At 44.3% G+C, this 19,216-nt stretch overlaps 1 protein-coding gene across 1 annotated transcript in view; it reads right to left on the reverse strand.

Annotated features, from left to right (window-relative positions):
• DNAH9 (dynein axonemal heavy chain 9) overlaps positions 1-19,216 on the reverse strand; it is a 333,637-nt gene that overhangs the window by 140,078 nt on the left and 174,343 nt on the right. The window contains 4 exon segments of the mRNA XM_053893249.1: positions 3,001-3,197; positions 7,715-7,876; positions 16,936-17,175; positions 17,654-17,756. Coding sequence (XP_053749224.1) covers positions 3,001-3,197; positions 7,715-7,876; positions 16,936-17,175; positions 17,654-17,756 — 702 coding nt within the window.

Here is a 19,216-nt window from a genome sequence, read left to right on the forward strand (position 1 = left end):
TGGTTGGATAGATGGAGGGATGGATGGATGCAAACAACTAAAGTGATTACTCATGACAAATGCAGTAGGGAAGCCAAGTTACACAAGGTGAGGACCCAGCAGTGACAACTGACTTTCGCAAGAGGTGGCTCCATGGTGACTTTGATAAGAACTTATTTGTTCAATTGATAAGAAATGGGTCAAGGAGAGAATGAGAAGTGAGGAAGTATGACAAGCACAGACAACCACTTTGATGAATGCTGTTATGAACAGGAGCAAAAAAATAATGGGGGTAGGAGATGGAAAGAGATGTAAAAGTGAAGGGATAGTTTATTGTTTTTGATAAGGATGATCTGGCATGTTTGTATGTAGATGCATATGATGAAGCAATTACTGAATCAATGAAGATGGGGTAAGGGGAGACAAGAGCAAAGAGGGGAGGGAAGAGAAAGAGCGAGAGAGGGAGAAAGGAGGAGGTGGTGGGGGAGGGGGAGGGGGGGAAGGAAGGAGGGAGAAAGAATAATTGAATTTCAGAAGAAAGAAAGTCACTTAGAAGGTGGTAAGAGTCAGGATCCAGAATGCACATGGAGGGATTGGCCTCAGGTAGGAACAGGGATGGTTCATTTGCTGAGACAGTAGAGAAGGCACAATCTGTGGGTGGGATGCAGGAGGGATGAAGATAGGCTGTTAGATTTGATGATGGGGAGATGAGAGGATTCTCTCCTGGTTGCTTTCACTATCGCAGTGAAGTAAGACATGTGCTCATTAACTGGGAACAGAGAGAGGAGAAGGATGCTGGAAGCTTGACAACAGAAAACTACATGATGCAATTACCACAGGCAGGGCAAGAGAGCAAACTGCCCAGGGTAGGGGAGGTGGAGTTTCCACAACGTTAGGGGCCCATTTGGTAGGTGTGGCTGAAAATATGAAGCAAACCAAGCCAAAACTTTTGTGGTTTTTCTTCCACGATCTTCAGATGCTTAGGGGGCAGGTGTGGAATAAGACGACAGTGGGGTTTGACTAGAATGGGGTTTTGTCACATGGATGCTATGCCAGGAAAGTTAGGGGAGCCTGTACCAGGATGATGGGAGTCTATGATGGCTGAGGACAGAAAAGGCATGATAGGCAGAGGGACAAAGGAGTCTGTGAAAGTGGTTGGCTCCATGAAATGAAGTCTTGATGAAGTTTAAGAGTAACTGGAATATTTGTATCTGGGACAACACAGAAGGACCTTGAAGGTATTATACCACCTGAAGTAAGTCAGAGAAAGACACATACCATATGATCTTACTTATGTGTGGAATCTAACACATACACACGTACACACACAGAAATCAGATTTGTGGTTGCCAGAGACTGGAGGGATGGGGGTGAGGAATCAGGTAAAGGTGGTTAAAAGGTACAGAATCCCAGATAGAAGATAAATAAGTTCTGGGGATGTAACATATAATACGACGACTACTGTTAACAGCGCTGTATGGTGTATTTGAAAGTTGCTAAGAGAACAGATCTTAAAAGCTCTTATCACAAGGGAAAAAAAATGGTACCTAGGAGAAGTGATGACTGTTAACTAATCTTTTTTTTTAAGTTTATTTACTTATTTTGAGAAGGGGGAGGGGCAAAGAGAGAGGGAGAGGGGGCATCCGAAGTAGGCCCCATGCTCAGTGCACAGTCCGATGCATGGATTGATGCCGTAAATGTGAGATCGTGACCAGAGCCAAACAAGAGTTGGACGCTTCGCCACCTGAGCCACCCAGGTGCCCCAATCTTATTGCCATGACCATTTTGTGTTATACACGTATATCAAGTCATGACGTTGTACGCCTTGAACTTATACCATGTTATATGTCAGTTATATCTCAATAAAACTGGGTAAAGAAAGGATACCTGGAATGGGAAGTAGAGCAGGTGAGTGGAAGGGTAAGAGGTACAAGTCAGAGAGAGGGATGTTCGAAATGGCAGTGGTGGAGATGGGATCATCACCGATGATGGAAGTGCGAGGGTAGGAACATGAGAGCGAGTGGCTGAGGTGGGGGATGGAAGAAACAACCACAGGAATTAACAAGACCCATGCCAGCCATGGAGAAAGATGTAGTTGAGAAGATGGTCCAAGCACCCAGGCAGCCGGTAAGTGTTGGGGGGGAACTGGATGTTGGCAGATGACAGGCGAGGTGATGAATACAAATGTCCGGTTGCCAGTGCTTTAGAAGAAGCGGGGTTTGTAAAGGATAAAGAGAGACATGGTTTAAATGTGCCATTGAAATGAGGTGGGGGAGAAGGAGGGTACTTAGTTCTCGCTAGGTCCTGGGGGGACACAGAACAGGGAAGCCAAAAGAGCTTTCCTCCACTCAGGGGTCAGTGAGGTTTCACTCGGAATCATCAATGAGGGGAGGTTCAGAGAAGGTAAAGATGAGGTGGGTTTTGCTGCTGAAGTGCACGGGTACCAGGGGGCAGGGTGGAAAGATTCTGGAAGGCAGGGAAGGATGGTAGGTGTGATAGAACCTACAGGAATGTACAGCAATACAGGGACAGCACTGGTGTGAGTATAAATCGTCTGGGAGGCTTGGTGACTACTCTCAGTGATTCATTCGATGGCAATAACATTTAAGAAGGGCATTCAATTGTTGAGATCTGTGAGCACTTAAACAAAAATCTTCAATCTCATTATTCTAAAGTTGGCCCTTCCACCGGTATGGGGTGGGGATATGGGTCCTGAGCTGTTCTGGTGCGTCTTTTATGACCTTAAATTTTCCCTTGGTGTCACTGTGGTCATGCCCAGGGCTTGTAAATGACACACAAGGAAATACATCCAGTGCTGCCTGAGTTCAGCATCCTGCTGCCCCCTAGGGCCAGTGGCAGACACTGCAGCCGTTGCTCTACCGGCCGCCATCTTGACCTTCAGGGCAGACGCATAGCTGCTTTTTCCTGGTTTTAGGGAGGTGTCCTCAAATGCCCACATGAGACCTCTGACATTGGGAAGACGAGGCAACTGAGGAAAGGCAAGAACGGAAGCACACTTACACATGGCGCATGGCGTCCTCAAAGAGAACCAGGTCCATCACTGTGTTGACTTCATTGTGGTTCTCCAGGGCTTCCACCAGAGTCTGGGTCAAAAGTTCCCACGATTGTACAGGCATGTACTTGGGTTCACCAATACCATTTGCAAAATGGCAATATATGTTTAGGCTTCGGGTCTGCTCCGCCGCCTCATCGATACCCTGGTGATGGGACACAGGCGTAAGGACCCTCCTTACAGACTCAATTCTGGTTCCATACAGATTGAAGACCCCTCATGTGCTTTTTCTCTCTGAACACACACCCTGCAAATTAAGTATCAGTCCTGCTTCCAACACTTTCTTTTTCTTGCGAAGCTTCTATGAACTGGATGTTTAACATTCATTTACTAGTTCCATGAAGTCATGAGTGATGTTTGTTATTCCTTGTGGGCTGAGAGTGGAAACCGGAAGGTGGTAGGGACCCTTCCCACATACACAGGTAGAGCCCATGTCTGGGCAGAGGAATGGATGGGGACACAGGGACAGATTACGCTAAGCAGCGGCTCTTCGACCAGTGCCGGGTGAAGGGGTCCATGCACCAGTGGCCTCATCTCCCCCGCACCCATTTCAACAAGTCCTGCTTCCCAATCCACAGCAGTGTCCTAAAATATCCTTTCCTGTTTCCTGTGAGACACCCCATTGTAGGCTACCAGCCCCAGCTTCACAGGCTCAGCCCAGAGAACTTGGTTTCTGAAAAATGTGCCATGAGCCATCCTTAGGTGATTGGTTCATTCACAGGAGAGCCCCCTGTGTGTACATGGTACACAATTTTCCTAAAGATATGAGCCTATTGTGTGTTAATTCTTGCCCACAGGGCAGACCTAACCATGTTTAATGAATACCTAGTACAATTCAATTAATTAAAAAGATATGGTATCTATGTCTCCTTACCACCAAGGTGCCCTCCAAGCATCAAAGAGGCAGCTAATCTTTTCCTTATTTTTTTGCACACCCCCATCCACCCTCAGTTTGTTACCTGTATTTAAGAGTCTCTTATGGTTTGCCTCCCTCCCTCTCTGTTTGTAACTGTTTTTTTTCCCCTTCCCTTCCCCCATGGTCTTCTGTTAAGTTTCTCAAGTTCCACATATGAGTGAAAACATATGATATCTGTCCTTCTCTGACTTATTTCACTCAGCATAATACCTTCCAGTTCCATCCACGTTGTGGCAAATGGCATGATTTCATTCTTTCTCATTGCTGAGTAGTATTCCATTTTATACTTACTTACCGAAACCTGAATGCTAGAGACTTCGAAAGGAAGAAAGGTGGCAGAAGGAAGTTGAGAAAACACAGGTTTCCTAGTGCTATACCATTATAAGCAACTATCCCCACTGCCATTGTGTTTTTCTCCCAACGTTCTGACTGGGAGAACCACCTGCCAAAGAGGTAACACACATGCTGTTTATCAGCAAGGACATTACCCAGGGGATGAGTCCCTTAGGGTTGGCTTTGTAAGCCCATGGGCAAGATGCATCAAACTTAACGGAGGGGAAGTGAGTTTGACAGTCACATGGACAGAGAAACCAGGACTGGTTTATAAGAAGAATGAAATGGCAAGAGTTAAATATCAAAGAGCTATTGTATTTTGAAGGCGATTTCAAGGCCCTGGAAAGCCTTTAAACCATTCTGCCTTTGCCACACATGAGCAGTAAATGCCCAGACACTCGGGTAAGATTTAATGAAATGCAGGCGAGCCATTCTCGCTAGCTGCAGGAAGCACGTGGGGGAAGTGATGTGGGAATACATTTACCCAGTTTGAACATGGGCTAATATACTGGGAATTGGTCCTGATAGAAGTCAATTTACATGAATGATCTAGCAGAGGAAGGACTGAAGTGCAGTTCTGAAAAGCCCACTCTACAAAGACTCTTTGATGAACAAAACAATGTGTCTCAGATTTTCTGATCAGAGCCAGGCGGTGCAGGAGGGAGAGGAAAACCAAGCACCCGGTGCATCAAAGACTTCTTCATAGTGACGCCACATCACACAAGGGCCACTTCTCAGAGAACGTTAAGATTTTAATGGTGGAAACAGGACCGTGTCACTTCCTTGGTGGAAATCCGGCAACCTTTGATACCAAGATTTCATGCGGCTGGAGGTGATTCTGGCTGGCATTTCAGAGGTTGTTGGAGAAGGATAATGGTATTAATTATATCTGGGTCTATGATCAAAAGAATGCGTCCTTGGGGCGCCTGGGTGGCTCAGTCGGTTGAGCTTCCGACTTCGGCTCAGGTCACGATCTCGCGGTCCGTGAGTTCGAGCCCCGCGTTGGGCTCTGGGCTGACGGCTCAGAGCCTGGAGCCTGCTTCCGATTCTGTGTCTCCCTCTCTCTCTGCCCCTCCCCCGTTCATGCTCTGTCTCTCTCTGTCTCAAAAATAAATAAATGTTAAAAAAAAAAATTAAAAAAAAAAAAAAAAAGAATGCGTCCTTAGGATACAGACCCACAGAGGAACCTCGATTTCAAAGGCTGAGAGTTGTCCGTCTAAAGTGCCAGCTCAGACCGGCTGGAGAAAATAGCCAAGGTGTGTTTGCAGAGCCAACCATGAACACATAAATTGGCAAATGCTACAATGGTCAGAAGGGCATCTAAGATGTGAGAGCGGGGCACAGAAAAATGGTAAGGGGAGGCATTTCAGGGTGTTCATGTTAGTAAAGAGCAGGCTGAGATAAATTCCTTAAAAATGCTGTCCAAGATCCAGAAGACTGCCATGTAGGTTGGGATGCACTCTAAGTATCTTCAGAGGTAGACCCAGGTTGGTGTCAGGACAAAATACGGTGCTAGACCCAACAAGGCGAGCAGGGAAACACGGTACATTTCAATACAAGTTCTGGTTATTCCTAAGTTCGAGAGAGGACAAGTGGTTTGAGTGGAAACTAGGGAGTTTGGGTCAACTTCCAGAATGCTCAGTGTTAGCTGTGGGGTAACTGTGACACAAAGAAGTGTAACATGATCGGAGGCTGCGTTCGTGGATCAGTGCTTTCCAAGGCATATTCTGTGGAATATTCGTTCTGCAAATTATTAGTAAGTTTCATGAATGGAAAAGGTTTGAGGGTCTCATACATGTCAGAATAGACAAATGAATCAGGGTTATTCAAGATTTTGGGGGCTTTAATGTGCTGAAAGCACGATGTATTTCCAAGAGAGGGATAGAATACAAAGTACTTTCTCAACTTATTTTTATCATGGATACCTTCTTTCTAAGGTATATTGTAGTTCAACAGTTTAGGAGGACAATTTTGGGAAATGGTAACAAAATTATAGTATGTAAGAAGAGGGAATGATGATCTTGCTTTGGGCCAGACCCCAGTTGGGTTGTGAGACGAAAAATCAGACACCACGATCTCAGAGGGGGGAACTGATGGAAAAGTAATCAAGATGATGGCAAATTTCTCTGGGTTTGAAAACAAGCCATGTCAGAAGTGGCTAAAAGAACAGAGGCTATTTGGTCTGGAGGAAAGAAGACCCAGGAAGGACAAGACATACTATTTGAAATATTTGAAGGTGTTTCATGTAGACTTAATATGAGTGGACAGGGAAATAAATTTTAGATCATCATTAGAAAAAATTTCCAGCTGGGGTGCATGGGTGGCTCAGTCGGTTGAGCGACTGACTCTTGGTTTTTGGCTCGGGTCATGATTCCAGGATCATGGGATCGAGTCCCCCCATTGGGCTCTGTGTTGAGCGTGGAACCTGCTTGGCATTCTCCCTCCCTCTCTCTCTGCCCCTTTCCCCTGCTCATACACACACACTCTCTCTCCTCAAATAAGCAAAAATGAAAAAAAAAAAAAGAAAGAAAGAAAAAAGAAAAAAATTCCAGACTTTAAAATTGTTCCAAAGCTTCCGAATTTAAAAATTGTTCCAGGGGCGCCTGGGTGGCTTAGTTGGTTGAGCATCCAACTTTGGTTCAGGTCATGATCTCACGTTCCATGAGTTCAAGCCCCACGTCGGGCTCTGTGCTGACAGCTCAGAGCCTGGAGCCTGCTTCAGATTCTGGGTCTCCCTCTCTCTTTCCCCCTCCCCCACTCATGCTCTGTCTCTCTCTCTCTCTCTGTCAAAAATAAATAAACATTAAAAAAAATTAAAAATAAAAAAAATAAAAATTGTTCCAAATTTCCAGGGGCACCTGGGTGGCTCAGTCGGTCAAACATCGGACTCTTGATTTTGGTTCAGGTCATGATCTTATGGTTTGTGAGTTCAAGCCCCACATGCTGACAGAGCCTGCTTAGGATTCTTTCTCTCCTTCTCTGCCTCTCTCTCTCTCTCTCTCAAAATAAAAAAATAAAATAAATAAAATAAATCGCTTCAAATTTCTAGTCATTAGTGGCTCCAGAATGGCTCCCCAGGGAAAGATGAGATTATGCATTTTCAAGGATGCATCCACTGGGATGACCAATCTGAGAAATGCTACTGACATGAGCAAGCATGGGACAAGGAATTGGATCACATGAAATCCACAGACCCTCCCAACACTGAAATTCCATGGTAATTTATGTCTTTTCTTGTCCTGCCATTTTCACCTCAGCAAAATAATGATAGATTTTCTTTCCCTATCTAATCTCTGATTCCCGCCCCCCACCTCACCCCATTTCTGAGCTAGATTTTATCATTTGGGTGATCGTCTGCAGAAATATTTATTTTTCAAATATATAGCAATTTTTTTTTTCAGGGCAATACTCACATCGAAAATTTTCTTGACCACTTCTGTCTGGATTTTGTCAAAAAGATCAAAGTCCTTTTCTTCCACCAGCTTGTCCCGATAAACCCGACTTGATTCATGTAGATAGAGCTTTACGAGGTCCTGTGTGGATTTCACACATTCCACAGAGGAGAAGAGAATGCCCTTTATAGAGAGTAGACCAAAAATAATGTGAATAATAAATTAAAACTACAACAGCTACAACTTATTAAGCCAGGTACGTGACAGGTACTGGACCAGAAGTTTCGCCAGGTAAAACTCATGTGACCACCATGATAAGCAATTTCTACAAAAATATAACTTTTACTACATCCATTTGGTATAATGTGGAGACTGGGATTCAGAAAGACAGGAAGCATACCTAATGGCATATATATAGGATGTGGTCTCAGCAAGGTTTCAAAACCTTAAGGACCTGGAATTTTGATCACCGCATTCCCAACAGCCACAGTGAGGAGACAGGTGGCCTCTTTGCCGTGTTTCAACTCCCTGAGTACCGGTTTGAGAACCAGTCTAGGTGACAACTGTTTATGTAAAATCGGAACGATCACAAAGGGTGACTCTAGCTAACCTTGGCAGGTCAGTAATCCATTTTACTCATCTTTAGAGGGTTCTCCTTCCGTATACCACAGGGATCATCCCAAACATTTACTATCCTTTTCAAGTTTCTCTGTCACCTCACCTCTCTGCTACGATTAGCTAACGTCTCAGCCTCATTTTTCATTGAAAACTGGAGACAACCAAGATCAGAGTCTCTGAATGACCTCAACAAGTCCTGTAATTTGAAACTCATCTGTACCTGTGTTTCCCCCCAATTACTTTTTTTTTATCATGAGGAAAAGGGGTCATGTAATTATCCCTCATCACCAACAGGATGAGCACGGCAGAAAGTTCTGGTTGTAATAGGACTACCAGTCTAGTTCCTCATGATCACCACTTCCCATAAAATCTAGATCTCGGTTTCACCAAAGTCAAGTTGTTTTCTGGCGCTGCATACTTTCTGTGCCTTCGTGCCTTTTGCTTTTCTAGCTATGCTCATATTTCAAGATCCAGTTCAAGTGTGATCTCTTTCTTGAAGTGTTCCATGGCACCTCCTTTCCTGTCCAACAGCACTTTCTCTGATGTGCCCTACGTCGAAATTTCTGCTTTTAGTCGTGGCAGAATACCTGATCACAAACCAATCCGCTGAAGATAGGGAACTTATCTTCAGAGCTTCATCGTTTTAGAGGCATTAGGGAGTCACCAAGGCAGTGAGGGCTCAAGGGGCTACGATAGGGAAGAGAAGGAAGAAAGATGAACCCAGAATTTGGTACTATTTTTTTTTCCTTCAGGCATTTTCCAATTCACAAGTAATGGCTCATAGGTTCAGAAACCAAAGAGAGACAGACAAGTGAAAGGTTAAGATGCTGAGCAAAGTTACCTCATCTCAAGTGGTAGGAAGGGTGAAAGTTGAAGTTCAGGGATTAGCAAGAAGGGGTTCATGGCTAAAGACCTCAGGGGAGCGTCTCAAATGGTGATACATCAGGAGTATGAGTGAGTCACAATCATTCAGTCCTCACAGAAACGAGCGCAATTTCAACTCCTCAATCCCTGATACCTACTGGCCAGAAGCAGAAGTGTGTAATCTCTGAAGGAAAATATCATCATATAAACCCTCAAATTATCTAAATAGCTCTGCCCTGACAGTGTGGAGCCTGACTCAGGGCTTGAACTCATGAACCTGGTAGAACATGACCTGAACCGAAACCAAGAGTTGAATACTTAACTGACAGAGCCACCTAGGCACTCCTGCAGATTTTAAAACTCCTAATGTCTGGCCATCAAACAAAAATTACTGGAAATACCAGGAGACATGACCAAATCAGGGAGAAAAAACACAGCCCACAGAAGATCTAGGTATTGGAATTATCAGACACAAGAGCTTTAACAAAACTATGATTAAAATGACCAAGAAATTAGGAGACATCGGTAAAGAATTTCATCAAAGGAGTGGAGCCTTTAAAAATGAATCAGGGGTGCTCAGGTTGTGATCTCATGGTTGTGAGGTCTTCTCAGCACAGAAAATGCTTGGGATTCTCTACCTCTCTCTCTGTGCCTCCCTTGCTCACTCACACACACACATGCGTGCGTGCTCTCTCTCTCTCTCTCCCTCTCTCTCTCTCTCTCTCTCTCTCTCTCACACACACTCTCTCAAAATAAATAAATAAACTTAAAAATGAATCGAATGGAAATTGTCAAATTAAAAATTACCCCAAATTAGTGTTACTGAAATTAAGAACTTAATCAATGGAGTTGACAGCAGAATAGACAGAATTGAAAAGAAAATGAGTGAACAGGAAGAGAGAGTAGTAGAAAACATTCAGATTGAATCACTAAGAGAAAAAAGAAAGAGCATAAGGGACATATGAGACCCAGTGACAAGGTCTCATATACTTGCATTAGAATACTAGAAAAAAAAAAGCAGAAGTAACATTTGAAAAGATACTGATTGTGACTTCTCTAAAACTGAAAAAAAAAACCTGAAAAGAAAAGACATCAAGATTCAAAAGTGCTGCAAACACTAAGCAGGATAAATACAGAAAATAGCACTTAGAAATCTTGGGAATAGTGAAAATTTTGAAAATCAAAGACAAACAGAAAATCTCAAAAGCAGGCAAGTGAAAAAAAACTATGTGTACTGTATAGGAAAAGTAAGACTTAAGACTTCCTCAGCAGAAACAATGAAAGCCAGAGGACAGTTGAATAATACCTTTGAAAAGCTGAAAAAACATAGCTGCCAACCTAGACTTCTAAACCCCCTCCCAGAATTGTTTTTTTGTTTTTTGTTTTTGTTTTTTAAGTTGGGCTCCACATTGGGTGTGGACTCACAACCTTGAGATCAAGATGTGAGCTGAGATCAAGAATCAGATACTTAACTGACTGATCCACTCAAGGCGCCCCCCCCAATTCTTTTAAAAAATAAGAAATAAATACATATCCAGTTAAATAAAAACAGAGAGATTATTTTCTAGCAGATATAAACACCACTAAAATCTAAAGGAGAGCTTCAGGTAGAATGAAAATGACTCCAAATCGAAGAACAGAAATGCACCAGGGATAGGGGAAGTGGGAAGATAATATGTGAGTAAACCTAAGTAAATGTTGACAAAGACAAAAGTATTCATGCGTTGTGGGTTTTCAATACACACTGAATTTTAAAAATAAGAATAGAATTAAATTGGAGGGATGTAAATTGCTCTAAGACCCTTGCAATTGATAAAGTACTCATTTACAAAAGAATAAAATGATGCATTTGATAATCATTAGATGAAGAGTAAAAAGATGTACTGCATGCTAAGAGGGAAGAAAATAAAAAACAAAAAGTAATTAGTTTGATAGAATACAAAAAGTGAGGGGAAAGAAAACACAGAACAGCTAGAACATACTGAAAACAAACAGTATAAGTAGATTTAATCCTAAATTCATTATTATATAAAATCAAATATGAATGAACATGATATTTTCATTAAAAGACTATGATTATTAGACTACATTTTAAAAATCCAACTATATGTTGCCTATAAGAGATATACATTAAATATAAGAAAAAAAGCCTGGAATAAGAAATTGAAAATAAAGCAGGATATTTAATAATAAGTAAAAGGGCAGTCCATTAGGTAGATATACTAATTCTAAATGTATGTGCACCTAATAACACCACTTCAAAACATATAAAGCAAATGTGACAGAAATAAAAGGAGAAATGGACATGTCCACAACAACAGTGGGAGATTTTAGCATACTTTTCTTAGAAATGGACAGAGCACATAGTAAAAAAAAAAAAAAAATCAGTAAGGATATAAGATATTTCAATGACATGATTTACAAGCTTGACCTAGTTGACATACTGATTTAACTACACTCGGCATCTGAAGAATGCACCATTTAAAAAGTGCCCATTGGTCATATCTTGGGACATAAAACCAGTCTCAACACACTTCACATTTCAAATGAATAAAATAATTGAGTATATTTTCTGAAATGGTGAAATTAAGCTGAGCTTCAACAAGAGAAAGGTAACTAGAAAATCTCTCAATTTTGAAAAACAAAGCAATACACTTCCAAATATCCCATAAGCTAAAGGAGAAATCACAGGGGAAATTAAGAAATATTATGAAGTGAATGATAATAAAAATACAACATATAAAAGTTTGCATGATACATGGAATAAATAGTGATAAATTCATAGCCTTAAAATGAACATTTTAGAAGAGCTGAAAGGCTAAAAATTGATGATCTAACTAGACACATCAAGAAGTTAGAAAAAGGAAGACTAATCACAAACCTAAAGAAAGAGATTATACAGTATTTATAAGATAAAAGCAGATATCAAATAGACACAGCAAACAAGGTAAAAAAAATTGATATACTTTTCAGTTTCTTTGAAAAGATTAGCAGAATTGATAACTCCTTAATAAGCCCGATAAAAGAGAAAAAGAGAAAACGAGAAAAGGCACAAATAGTATCAGTTTTAAGAAAGAGGACATAATGTCAGATACAACAGATATCTAAAAGATAATCACAGGACATTATAAATGACTGTATGCTAATAAGGTAGAAATTGATGACATTGACATCTTACCACAACTGACACATGAATAGAAAATCTGAATTGTCTAATATGTACGAAAAAAGTTGAACTCAGAGCATAAGACTGGCCATAAAAAATCTCCAGATGGTTTCATCAGTAACTTCTTCTGACATTTAAGGAAGAAGGCTCACTACAGTGTTTTACAAAATCTTCCAGAGAGTAGGAAAGGAGAGACCACCTCCCAATGCACTTTATGAGGACTTCATAACCTTAGGATTTGGAAGAAAGGAAAATTACAGGACAATCTTATTAACAGAGGTGCAAAAAGTATGTTAAAAAATAGCAAATGGAGGGTGACTGGGTGGCTCAGTGGGTTAAGTCTCTGACTCTTGATTTTGGCTCAGATCAAGAGCTCATGGTTCATGAGATCAAGCCCCACCTTGGGCTCTGCACTGACAGCGTGAAGCCTGTTTGAAATTCTCTCTCTCCTTTCTTTCTGCCATTACCTCTCTCTCTTTCTCTCTCCCTACCCCGCCCCCCCCCCCAAGATAAACATTTAAAAAAATAGAGAATGGAACCCAGCAAAATATAAAAGGCTCAACATGCAGGAATTAAGTTGGGTTCATCATAGGAATGCAAGGGTGAGCTAAGATTCAAAAAATAATCAATGTAGGGGCGCCTGGGTGGCTCAGTCAGTTAAGCGGTCGGCTTCTGCTCAGGTCATGATCTCACGGTCCGTGAGTTCGAGCCCCGCGTCGGGCGCTGTGCTGACAGCTCAGAGCCTGGAGCCTGTTTCAGATTCTGTGTCTCCCTCTCTCTGACCCTCCCCTGTTCATGCTCTGTCTCTCCCTGTCTCAAAAATAAATAAATGTTAAAAAAAATAAAAAATAATCAATGTAATTTATCACATTTCCAGAAACAATGAGAAAGAAATTAATATAATTATTACAAAAGCTACAGAAAAACCACTTAAGTTTCAATATACATTCATGGTTAAAACTCTTAGACTACACACAGGAAGAAAGTTTCTCTATCTGGCAAAGAGCATCCACAAAAACCTAAAGTAAGCATCACACACTATTAAAAGCTCTTCTCCCTAAAATTAGGAATGCAACAAGAGGCAGCTCTCTCAACTTCTCAACATCATACTGGCAGTTGTAGCCAGCACAATAGGACAAGAAAAAGAAATTGTAAGATTTAAGGACTGGAAAGAAAGAAATTATTATTACTAGTATTTTTTTTTTTTTTTTACCAATAACATGATTGTATATATAAGTATAAATGCATTATTGAACAAAGATACAAATTAATATTTGCCCTATGATTCTGTTTTCATAAAGTCCAAAAACAGGCCAGAAGAACTTACGGTGTTATAAATCCAAATAGTATTTACCTCCGGGAGGGGAGGAAAAACCAAATGGAAGGGACAAAGGAGAAGGAGTTTCAGGGATGCCAGGAATGTTCTATTTCTTTTTTTTTTTTTAATGTTTATTATTGAGAAACAGAGAGAGACAGAGCATGAGCAAGGGAGGGACAGAGAGAGAGGGAGACACAGAATCCAAAGCAGCTCCAGGCTCCAAGCTGTCAGCACAGAGCCTGATGTGGAGTTTGAACCCACAAACTGCGAGATCATGGCCCGAGCTGAAGTCAGACGCTTAACTGACTGAGCCACCCAGGCGCCCCAAGGGAATGTTCTATTTCTTGATCTGAAGATCTTGATCCATTTCTTGTGGTTACAGAGGTGTGATGGCTTTGTAGTAACTAACCAAGCTGTGTGCCTATGACTTGTGGGCTTTCCTACTTATATGTTGTACTCTGATAAAAGTGTATTTTTAAAAATGGAAGAAATTCCGTTAGGTCCCTTGGGCCCCACCCCCACACACATCTCGACCTCTCTTCTTCTTTGCTCTCCTCGGTATGAGCCGTATGAGATGCAGAGGGCAGGGAGAAGTACCCACCAGGCACCCCGACTTCCGGGACTGTCCCTTACAGTGAGGTATGCTACTCACCCACATGAGCACGTCAAGCACAAATTCTGCCCCACCTTAGTTACGTGTGGCATTGAGATGGGAGCAGTTGATGATTTCTGCCACTTGGAACTTTCTCAGATGGCGTCCTGGTCAGGACAGAGTGAGGGAAGTGTAGACAGGGTCTGAATTCCTGAGCTGCAGGTCATACTGGAAGGAGGTGATGCCTGGCTCCTAACAGGCATCTAGCCACCCCCTAGGTGCTTCCATCAGGCCATTAGACAAGTAGGCAGGGGACGCTGTGGTCAAGCTGGGAGCCTGAAACTCCCCCCTGGAGGAGGAGGGCGGGGGCTGGGTGGTTGCAGGGAGGCAGGTGCTCCAGTGGGGGATGTATTTTCCCACCGTGGTGGCAGGTGGCTGATAGCTGGCAGGCTGCCGACAGGCAGGCAAACAGGGCCCCGGGGGTTGCCACTCAGCCTGCCTGAGCCAGCCAACAAAACAGGCCAGGGGGAACAGGAGACATTGCCCCCAGGCCAATACCCCCCCTCCTTGGTGCTTCCTTGACATTACGCTGGCCGCCACTGAAACAAGGCTGGAATATGGAGGTGAGCGTTTTGTAATTGAACGTTCTAGTTTTGGATGTCGGTGACACTGCCTTCCAGTGATGGGATCATGCTCAAGGCATCTGATTTGTCTGTGGCTCAGTGTGTCCCTTCCAAATTGGAAATAATCGCGTTTTGCCTCGCACGATGGTTGCAAGGATTCAATTATTCGCTAATAGATGTAAAAGGCCCAGGACCGTGCTCCATAATTGCTACAGGCCAATGTCAGACTTTTTATGAGGGCCCACTCTGGCCTCAAATGATCTTTCCAATTCTGTCTCTCCATGACCACCTCCTTCCCCTCACTTTCCATCCCCCACGGCCCGACGCCTGTTACGCATTCCACTGATGTTTTCTATACTTTTCTGCCTTTGTGACCATTCGTGCTGTCACCTGGCTGGTAACTTCCCTGAGCCTCCGTTAAATTGGGATGATAATGTGGGTCCCGAAGGGTTGTCGTGAGTGTGCGTTTCAGAGCGTACGGGTGACAAGGCGTCTGTCCAGGCAGGAGCTGGATGCTTCTGGTCAACCAGATCTAATGCCCTTCTCCCTTCAGCTCTGCCCTATGAGCAACGTGAATTTGACCCAATTAACTCCTTTCTTGCCTTTGAAAGTACAGACGGGGACATTCTCACCTCGTGCTGCTGCGGTGAGATTTAAGAGAGGTACTTTGTGATAAAAGAGGTCTTTCTTAATTAATACTCAGTAGAGGAGAGAGAATAGTGGGCATGTACAAATTTTGCCATCATCCTGGCCTCAGAGCCACAGACCTGAAGGCTTTACGGGCTTGGAGTGGGGTCTTTCATGCTGCCTGAACTACCTTATGCTTGTTCCCCTCTCCAGAAGTGTGGATGAAGAGGACAGAATGGTGTGCAGGAAAGTGGTCCTAGCCAGGAACCCAAAGACCCGGCTTCTTGTTCTAGTCCCTTCCCCGGCTGGCTGTGTGCTCCTAGGAAAATTTACAGAATCTCTGGGGGTCTCTGCTTCCTCATTTTTTAGCAGAGTTAGTGTTTAGGAGGTATGTGGCCCACAGTGTTGTCCTGAGGTAGCTTAAGTGTGTACTCAGTGACTGGTCCTTATGCGGGGAGGCTCAGTGTCTCTCTAGGTGAAGCCACTCCAGACACAGTTCTTAGACCTCTGAACTAATGGTCAGAAGATTTCTGCTTTTTACAACCAAAGGTCCTGGCTGGACCACGCAGGCCCTATGTTCTCAGGATCTGGACAGGTAGTGTCCTGGGTAATTAATTCCAAGTACATGTGCTGACCACAGAGGGTCACGTCTCACTCCCCGATTGCATTGACAGCCCCCTACAGGTGTGGCCTCTGCTTGGTGTAAAAGGCATCCTTCCTGCCAACTTGGGGAGGACCGTGTCCAAAAAGTGGTCTCCACAGGTTCTTGCCCAAGATGGGAAAGTTGCAGACTCCATCCTGTGAGGAAGAGGGGACCGGGCTTTGTTGCGTTGCCCTCTGGAGGTTTTGACAGTGAAGGGTCAAGCAACTGAAGGCAATGGGCAGAGACAGGCCATTGCTATGCAGAGGAGAAAGAGCTAGAAGAATCTGCAATGGCTGTGGCCTGGACAGGAAGCTGGAGTTTGACAACAGAGGCCTCCTGGAGGCTGGCAGGTACTATCTTAGGAATACTATGATGTGGCTTTTTCAGGAAACGGATCTATCCCGCCTGATTTCGGGGGACATTCTTTTTGTTCCCAAGAACAATGCTATACCACCAGGGCCTGCAAAGTAGTTACCTCTTTCTTTCTTTTCGTTCCTTCCTTGGCATGCTGGAATCAGTATGTAGCATTTTCTTCAAGATGCTGAGCCTTCTCCAACCCAAAGGAGCCAACTCAGAAATGTGTCCTGGGAAACCATGTCTTTGGCAAACAGCACTCTACCTGGTTGACGTCCCTCCTCATGGAGCCCGTGGCCCCATCTACCTGATTGTGTTCATGATTCTGTACGAACGGCGCCTTTGCGTAAGAGTTTGGTGCTGTTATTTTACCAAGAACGGAAGGGCCCAGATTATCAGCGAGCCTTTCAAGGGTGTCTCCGTACAGATGGACTCACCTGGAAAATGTTGGCGAGGTCTCGGAGATTGAAAACGTAGTGGAATTTGATCGCTGTGGGTAGGAATGTGGTGGCGATCTTCCGGTGGAAGGTGAGGGCCAGACTGATGAGCTGGGGGCTGGATTTCTGCAGAGACTCTGGGAAGTTTCCAAGCTTAAGGTGCTGAGTCAGGATGGTGCCGTAGATGGAGGCCAGGGCGTCTGCCCCAGGGAAGGAGAGTACAAGCACGCTAAAGTGGCGCTGTACGAGAGAACAGGCAGGGGCCAGGGGTCAGAGTCAAGATCGCCTCTTGGGGCTCTGGGTAGAGCAACGAGGAATTCTTATGAGGCCTTTGGATTCTATATTCCGATCACACTTCTCACACTGAACCCGAACTTAGAACAGAACTTGAACTCAGAGCGTCTGAGCCCAAACCAGGATTTGACACTGGATATCCCCACGACCTTGGGAGAGTCATTTCATCTCTCTGATGTTTTCCCGCTCCAAAGAATGAGCTAAATCATAAGAACTCTATGGCCCCTTCCAGCTCTAAAAGCTTCATGGCTCTGGGTCTAGGAGTTTCTTTGTCTCCCCGGAAACGCAAATCGGCATCCCGTATGATTCGCCACTTTGAGAGGCTGGACGGGGGAAGGACCAGTTACTACTTGGCATTGAGGGATGTGGGCCCTGGTGAGCTAGTATTTATTTAGGACTCAGGTACCACAGCTCCCTCCCATACCTGAAGCCGTGGGTTGATGGTGAAGCTGCCTGCCGTGGGGTTCATACAGGAGACATATTGCACATTCCTGATCTCCTTCAGGGACAGCTTGTTCCGGTCATACCTGGAACAGTCAGAAACCACAGGGAGAGCTGGGTGATGGCCCAGGCAGGTGAGTGCCTTGTTAGGGTGAGGTGGGATGTATCCTATCATTTATATGCTTGGGTGGTGGAAAAAAAAAAAAAAAGCCTAGATCCATTGGTAGAGATCAGAAAAGGATAAGAGGCTGGGCCCAAATCCTGAGGGATCCAACATCTATGGAAAGATCATAGAAAAAAGAAGCCATAAAGGTCTAAGAGGTGGGGGGGCATTAGAGGGGTACGGCAGCCCAGAAGCCAAAGGAAGTTGGTTCCTTCCAAGAGGAGAGAGCAGTCAAAGAGAATCTGAGAGACAGTTGACCCAACGGGTCTGTCAGGTCTCACATAAAGATACAGTTAGTAGTTGAGCAGGAAAAATTCAGTAAAGTGGAGGAAACAAAAACCAGGGAGTGGAGTGAGCGGTGGTGGGGAAAGTAGGGAAGTGGAAATAGAGATATTTGGCTATGTGGGAAGAGAGAACGGGCCATCAGTTAGAAAATCATGTTTTTGAATGCAACAGAAGAAATCTAGGTGAGTCTCAATTTCGATGAGAAGGAGCCGATCAGGAGGTAAGAGGCAGTTGCCGAAGGAGGTGGGGGGAGAGAAGAACCAGAGGCTGGTGACGGCTCGGCCTCAGGGAAGGTGGGTCAGGAGGAGGGAGGAAAGGAGGCTCTCGTACAGCTACGGAGGCAGGAAAGAAACATGGTACCCGTGGTCACCAGCGGAGGTGGGGCGGGAAGTCCGAGGACAGACAGAAGGTCTGACGCAGCCATCGCTGCGAGCGGAAACGCAAACATGCTGAGGCAGCAGGGCGGGATTTCCAGAGAGCTCCTACTGCCCACTTTGGGCTTGTGGCCACGAACCTAAAGTAAAACTCGTGTGCCAGATCGATCTGTTCCTGTACAGCCGAGCCGCCCAGATGCTGGTGTGCACGCTGTGGGGGGATGTACACGGCAGGCATCCCGCAAAAGGTGTTAGCGATGGCTGCAAGGCGACTCAGGTCACCATCACAACCACGCTTCTCTCTGAATTCCCCGAATTCTCAGCAGCTAATTCGACGTGGGGTAGGAAGGCGAGCCAATTGTCTCCAATCACAGACTTTTTTTTTTTTTTTTTTTTCTGGCAAGTTCAGACCTTTTGCCGTCAACAATTACGCTGTGGCCGGAGACAATAACAAAGTCTGCGAATTTATCCGAAAGGGACAAAGGCTGTTCAGACCCGCGGACATATGTGCACCACACAGGGTGTTAGCAGTTATCGCTCAAGTACCTGCTCAGGGACTTGGGACCACAGCAGGGGACAGGAGAGGTTCATTCTGCTCTGGGGTTTGGAGAAGGCAACTTTTGAGATGAATGTTGAAGAAAAAGGTAGGTTTTTCCCCCCCTTAGATAACAGCTCAGTATGTCCCCTGACCAAATTTCCCATGTCGGTACTGGTTCCTGGGTCT

This window comes from Panthera pardus, unplaced genomic scaffold, assembly GCF_024362965.1.
Source record: "Panthera pardus isolate Hobbes unplaced genomic scaffold, ASM2436296v1 HiC_scaffold_3, whole genome shotgun sequence".
Taxonomy (NCBI): domain Eukaryota; kingdom Metazoa; phylum Chordata; class Mammalia; order Carnivora; family Felidae; genus Panthera; species Panthera pardus.